Source organism: Bremia lactucae, linkage group LG1 (assembly GCF_004359215.1).
Source record: "Bremia lactucae strain SF5 linkage group LG1, whole genome shotgun sequence".
NCBI lineage: Eukaryota > Oomycota > Peronosporomycetes > Peronosporales > Peronosporaceae > Bremia > Bremia lactucae.
This window is the reverse complement of record NC_090610.1, coordinates 10,030,284-10,037,679: the sequence shown is the minus strand read 5'-3', so window position 1 is coordinate 10,037,679 and position 7,396 is coordinate 10,030,284. Positions and strand designations below refer to the sequence as shown.

General features: G+C 46.3%; 1 protein-coding gene across 1 annotated transcript; it reads left to right on the top strand.

Annotated features, from left to right (window-relative positions):
- Positions 1–1,667: 1,667 nt before the first annotated feature.
- CCR75_006940 (uncharacterized protein) lies at positions 1,668–1,880 on the top strand (the record flags this gene model as incomplete). The annotated part of the gene is made up of 1 exon (XM_067965005.1): positions 1,668–1,880. One exon carries the CDS (start codon positions 1,668–1,670, stop codon positions 1,878–1,880), a length of 213 nt encoding a protein of 70 aa, XP_067820028.1.
- Between the last annotated feature and the right edge of the window lie 5,516 nt (positions 1,881–7,396).

Sequence of the window (7,396 nt, the reverse complement as noted above, 5' to 3'; positions counted from 1 at the left end):
TCTCATTCGAAGGCTCATAATCAGCCGCCTGACGGGTATCAGGCGACTGTTCCATCCTCCCCGAGTCGGCCATTTCGTCCGACTCGCACTCATAATCGACCTCTAAAGAGGGGTCGTACTCACGTGGTGAATCACCACGTGCACTCGCAACACCAAGTGTTGTGCGAGTGGAAGACACTACGGTAGACGGAACGTCTACCGCAAGAGATAACAATGCGTCACCCGCGGCTGCACGAACCGCAGCCGAAGGTTCAACACTATCCTCACCCCGCATGAATTGTTCCTTCATGCGATGGAATTTAAAATGATGGATCTGACCAATCAAAATCATTTTAAAAATTAAGTGGTCATTTAGCGACCACTCCACCTAATGACATTCAGAGTGATTGTCGTTTAAGGGAGGGGTGATGTAACGGGGTGTATCGTTACATGAAATTAACAATAAAAGATTGTTAATTAATATTATCCAAAAGGTAGATAATATTTGGAGGAAATTACTTTAAATAGTAATTTCCTGAATTCTTATCCATAAATAGGTATAGACCATTATGTCTATTTATTCCGCAGACTAATCAGCTGTAGAAGTAATCAAAGAGAGTTACGAGATAAGATAGATAAGAATTCATTTACATGTTTAGTATTAGTTTATAGTTAAGACAACATTTACAAAGATAGATTAACAAGACACTTAACTATATTAATACAGTTTTCATTTTACACTCTTAAGCTAACTTGCCTTAAGAGAAGTCTTCCTCTATACGTACTGTGTACGTCACCTAACGAGAGGCACCACTCACATCTGAAGCAGTGTGAAGTGGACTTGTACTGAAACAGTACAAGTCGCAGTGCCCCGTTACAGTGCGACCACCAGAACTAGAGTACGAATTCTTAAAAGATGCTCGCGATTCAAATACAGGCATGCACGAAGCCAAGGGTACGTGTTGACCGTCAAACGGACGAGAACGGTTGGGAACAGAAAAGGCCACATCGAACATGGCCTCCCTTGTCTGCATACGTTCTGATCAAACCAAACGCCCATTGACAGTTGACGGCTTTAACAGTCATTGGTGGTTAGAACAGCCTACATTTAACGGGGTGTATCGTTACATGAACTTAACACTGAAAGGTTGTTAATTAATATATTATCTAAAAGGTAGATAATATTTGGAGGATATTACTTTATTTAGTAATGCTCAGAATGCTTATCCATAAATAGGTATAGACCATTATATCTATTTATTGCGCAGACTAATCAGCTGTAGGTGTAAACAAAAGAGAGAGACAGATAAGATAAGATAAGAATTCAATTGCATGTTTAGTATTAGTTTATAATTAAGTTAGAGTTAACAGAGAGAAAGAAGAGAAACTTAATTATATTAATACAGTTTTCATTTTACCCTCTTCAAGCTAGTTACCTTAAAGAGAAGTCTTTCTCTGCACGTACTTGTGTACGTGAAATAACGTAAGGCACCACTCGCAACTGAAGCAGTGCGAAGTGGACTTGTACTGAAGCAGTACAAGTCGTAGTGCCCCGTTAAACTACACGTTTTGGAAGTGCTGTTTTGCCGTTGACAATTGAGACTGCCATGCAAAGAATTGCTGACGAATTTCGAGCTGCGTCTGACATCGCCAAAGGGTACTTCTAGATCATTTTGCGGTCGTCCCGGATGCTGATATCCATAATTCTGAACGAGTGCAAGGCCGTGGAAGGCCTAGTGGCTCGATGTCAGCTCGCTGTGAGCTTTCTCAATTTGAACATGTCGAAAACGCCTTGCTTCCACGTCGAAGATGCAGAAATTGCAACCAAGTTGGCCACAATTCCAGAACCTGTCCACAAACAAGGCCTGCACCCGCAATGCAACCATCGGTACCTAGAATAGATCCACCACCCACGACCCCTTTGCCTTTTTAAGCCTATTATGGTCGTATGGTCGTGATTTTTCTCTCTCGCTGTCGGAATGGTGTAGTGTTTGCGTAATAGTAGCCCAGTGATATTGAGGGGTCATGTAGTGGTGCAATAAAAATGAGTGAATTTGACCAGTCGATTAGCCATAAAAATGAGTGAATTTGACCAATTAATTAGTGTGTGAGAGCTCATTAGCGAAAGGTGAGGGCTCATTAGCGGTTCCCAAAAAAATATACCAAATAATCAAAAAATAAAAAAAATACCAAAAAAATATACCACGCATGTATTATATACGTACGAGCATACACAAGCTTGGGACCATAAAGTGATATGCTACACTTGATCTTGGCAATGAGGCAGAGAAGGTATCATAAAGAGATATGGATTGAAGGCGTTGATATTCCTAAAAATGTATCATAAGCACAAGACGGGGTTTCAGCATGCTTCAATCTAGTTACGCAATTAATAGCTTTCGAGTAGATTAAGACTCTGCAAGACTTTTTTTATCTACCTTTTCTGCTATTCAGACGACATTTGACACATTCCCTGTTCTGATTATAGATGTGGGGAAAATCCGGTGAAGTTTACAGCTCAATTTTGTGATAAAACTGTACGATGCTCGTGGGGTCACTTCGAAAATGTTCGATCACCTTGCGTGCATGCCCTTCTAGCTCTGAAGCACACCAAACAATTGCCCGACTTGGTCACTTATTTCCACGAATCCAGGAAATTATCAACGTATGCAACCGCCTATCTTGAAGATCCGAAGACAAAATATTGCCGATTGTGCTTGAAGGTACGTCGTAATGCGGTCACGCTCTACTTAGACACACACCCTAGCACAGCGAGGAAGCGGTTTAACCTGCTTCTCCTGCGTGCAGTGAGGTAGTTGTGGTGGGCGCGTTAGCGACCTCACCCAACACACTAAGTACTCTGGTTAATGTCGTCACGGGAGCGGTAATCCGGCTCCTCGTGCGCACTTATCAAGTAGGAAGTAGTTTTCAGACTGATTTATATGTCATCGCATTAAATTTAAATACCTATTTTTACCAATCAAAAATGTCATCTCTATAGATAACGCTTATATGTTTTGCAAGCCTATCTTTCTAGATATCTCGCGTAACGGATGACGCTAGGAATGTGAATGCACCTTTGTGCATCACAAACACAAGGGTTGGTCACAAATGTGAACTACACCCGAGTGGTGAGTCTAATTACTTTATTTAAGTAATTGACCGTCCCCTTCAGTACACCAAGTGTACTTAACGGGGACTGTGTAACATTAAGGCAACTTTAGCCCGTTACACCATCCCCGCTTTTAGAACATATTTACATTTTTTTAAATTTTTAAAAGAGGAAGGAGGAACTGCGAGCTGCTTAACGCACCGATAGTTCTCTCATTCACTCGAGCGACCTGTGTTTTCATGCGCGGCGCCAAAGATGCCATCGAAAGGTAGCCACGTTTGTGGATCGTCTGCGAAGACGTCCACTCAACCTCGCACGAATCGCACGCACCGCTTTAACACGCCGGCAGCGTCCAATGCCTAAGTCGAAACGCCGACAGCTACTGCTGCTGTCGCGTTAACAGCGCTTAAGAATCCATTCCACTTTAATAGTGAGGATGTTGATTCGTCGCTTGTTGTCGACTACAACGAGTCGATACCGTTGCCGTCACCTCATAGTAGTGATGTGGACAACGAGCCAATGAGGAAGGATGATGGCGCATTATTGCTCATCCAAACTTCTCTCATGACTCACACAACATGGAGACAGCAGCATCTACGAATGCTGTCTCGTCGTATGCGCTGTATAGCGCAGCGACCATTAATGAGAGCGCTGCCCATAAAGGCGCAGCCGCATCTGTGTTGGGTATAGGCACAACGACTGATGATCAGACCATTATCCATAATGGTTCTGACATAGAAGATTCAGAGCCTTAAGCTCCGCCGACGACACGTGAACGTGCTCAGTCGGTATCACAAGCCGGTCATTTAGAATGTGGCTTTGTGATGGGTGGCATATCAGTGATGCCCCCTCCATCTAAATGGCCTCGTTCAAACGGGCCAAGAGCGTCGCTCCTAGAGCGCGCTATTTTAGACGCACATAATCATTATGGCGTCTTGATATCATGGAAGGGTCAGGGAAAATCGCTTGAGCGTATTTTCCCGAACCCGTCCGTGTTGCGTTCAAATGAAACGCCCAACCAATACGAGGCGGAACTCTTGCGCCGCATTCATCCGCATTCCGATGCGATGAAACAGCGGTCTCAACGAATTGATTTGGCCTGCTTGAGTGTCAAAGAAATATCGGGCGGTACTGTACCCCTGTTGGATCTCACAACGTTGCTTCTGCTAGTCCTTCTGAGACGAGCGAAGAGACCTCAGCTGGTGCTCCTTTCATAGGCAGCCACCGAGCCGGGCACATCAATACGTAAGGTATCGATCGGTTCCCAAGAGTCGAAACTCTTCGGGTAATCTTTCCATTGGACGAGGATCTGATACCTTTGCCTTACGGAGCGGTGGGCAAGCAACCTTCCAACAAGGAAGCGTTGGTTCCCACCCGCATCCATCAGTACAGGAGGTACCCGATAGGAGTGGCGATCTCGCCCATCTACTCGCGGCTGCCTCACCTTCGTCCGTTCAGTCACAGGCGTTCAGCGCTGCTGAACGAGTATTGCGGATCTCGAGGGTCAAGTCTCGCGACTGACCTCGGATCTTTATGATGTCCGAGCGAAGGCTCATCAGGGTTATGAGCCTTAAGACTCGCTTGGACCTTCTGGAGAGGATAATGCCGTGGGATCCCCGTTACTCGCGTGATGTTTCTCGCTCTCCGAGTCCTGTTCGTGGTGGGCGGAGTCGATCGGCTGATAGTTTTTTTCGCCTTCTCCGTCTCCCTGACCCGAACGACGCTCGACTCACAGTCGGCGTCACCATTGGTCTCCTTAGACGGGTGGGGATATGTGACCTCATTTGGGTCTACATACCGTTTCAATCGACCCACGCAGAATACGGAGTGCGTCTTCATATACGGGGGAAGGGTGAGACTACAATTTAGGCCTCCAACCTCTTCTGCCACCGTAAAAGGCCAAATGAATTGCGGCAACAACTTCATAGTACCCCCAGGCAGTACAGAAATTATATTCTTAGGTAGGGTAGCAGTCCTTAATAGTACTGTTTCACCCACTTTAAAGTGTTCAATATTTTTGTGACCATTTCGGTCCGCATATTCTTTTTGCGTGTCCTGTGCGCTTGCTATCGCGTCACAAACTTTTCGTGTGATGGCTAAACGCTCGACCACAAAGCGTTGAGCCTCGCTCACGCATTTAGCATCAAACTCGCCTATGATACCGCCGAGAGGTCGGTCATAAGACGTAGTTTTATTGACCACTGCTAAACTGGCAGGGTCACTAGGGCAAGTTTCTGTCTTTGAGATGAAACCCTCGCTGGTTATCGTCATATTGACGAAACGATGTACCTCTATCGCACCGAGCATAGTGAGCCACCCCCACTAAGACTCGGGCTGCGCACAAGCGAGACTGGCGTCCGAGGATAGCGCTGTCCGTTTATCTAAAATGGTGTCTCACCCGTACTGGCGTGGACACTGTTATCTAAAGCGAACTCCACAAAGGGCAATTGCGTGCTCCATTCTTTGGGAGCTGCTATAGTGCGTAAGACATCCACCACGACCCGATTGGCACGTTATGTCTGACCATCGGTCTGGGGATGATCTGCGGTCGACATGTGGAGCTTGTTACCTAGCAGCTCAAACACATGTCGCCAAAAACCAGACGTAAAACGAGGATCCCGGTCCGATACTATGGACTCGGGCATCCCGTGTAGTCGGTAAACATGATCCAGGAACAAGAGAGCTGCCTCCTTGCCTGTGATCGATGTCTTACATGGTGCTAAATGCACAATTTTGCTCAGTCTGTCTACAAAGACGACTAGCCCTGTCCGACCCTTATGATCAGCGGCATGCCAAACATGAAGTCCAGGCTTACTGACTTCCAACAGTTGGTTGGAATCGGTAGCGGCTTCAGTGGCGCACTGCTGGACGGTGCAGGCTTAATGCGCTGACACTGTTCGCAAGAGCGAATATAGTTGGCCACCCATCTATATAGGTGTGGCCACCAAAATTCCTCTGACACTCGTAAGAATGTCTTTTCACGAGCTCCATGATGCGCCATCTAGTGGGCATCTGGGCCGTGAAAAGACATTCTTACGAGTGTGTGGCTCACAAGGTGACAGCTGATGCTAAAATAGGCCATTATTTATTGTAGCTAAAGCGATTTAGCTTAGCTTTTAGGTGCGACGGAAGGGTTACCTTTCGTCCAGCAAAGTGATCCAACAGCCGGCGACAATGGTCGTCCTGACTGTAGCTCTCTTTTATTTCAGAGGCTAATGAGCTCGTCACGTGGTATGCCTTCATGGCTGCCAACGTTGACGGCTAAAATTGTGCTTTAGCACTAGCCACACTTTCCTGGTGTCTAACCTCGAAGTCTGGTCTGTACAATAAAGCGTCAACCAAGCCATTCGACTTACCGGGCTTGTATTTAACTTTAAAATTAAATTCAGAGAAGAATGTAAGCCATCTTGTTATTCTAGGCTAGAGGTGCGGTGAGTTTATTGCGGTCCGCAGTGGTGCGTGTTCCGTATAAACCACAAATAGTTCGATGCCCAATAGGTGCACACGAAACTTGACAAGAGCATACTTTATTGAAAGTAGCTCTTTGTCATGCACGTGGTAATTCAGTTTTGCGGCTTTTAAAAGCCGGGACTGACAAGGGATGACGCGATCAACGCCGTCGTCATCCTTCTGCATGAGCGCGCTGCCGATTGCAAAATTACCTTCGTCGCAGACGACGCTAAAGGGCTTATCCGCGTCTGGCAATGCCAAGACCGGTGCCTCCACAAGAGACTGCTTTACTGATGTGAACGCATCTTCTTGTTCTTTTAACCAAACCCATTCTGTGTCCTTTTTAAGGAGATCAGATAATGGTTTAGTTTGCTCAGCATAATTCTTGCTATACTTATGCAAGTAATTAGCGAGCCCTAGGAATTGGCGCAAATCCTTCACATGCCGTGGGATTGGCCATTCCTTTACTGATTTTACCTTGTCTGGGTCTGCTCGTACACCATGTGTACCAACGATGCAGCCCAGTACAGGTATCTCAGGGACCCCTATGACGCACTTTTGCAAGTTGACGTACAATTGGGCGTCCTTTAAAGTCTGCAACACAGCGTCTAAATGACGCTTGTGCGACTCTATTGCGCTCAGCCCGTCCTCGGCCCTACTATGCACGAATACATCGTCAAAGTAATGAGGCGCGTAGGCACGGTGCTGACGCATCACGTGAGCCACCACTCGGTTGAATGTCGCTGGTGCGTTTTTCAAACCTTGGGGCATCACAAGCCACTCCCAAAGCATACCGCTTGGGGTGCTTACTGCCGTTTTGGCTACATCGGACTCTCTCATGAGTACCTGATAGTA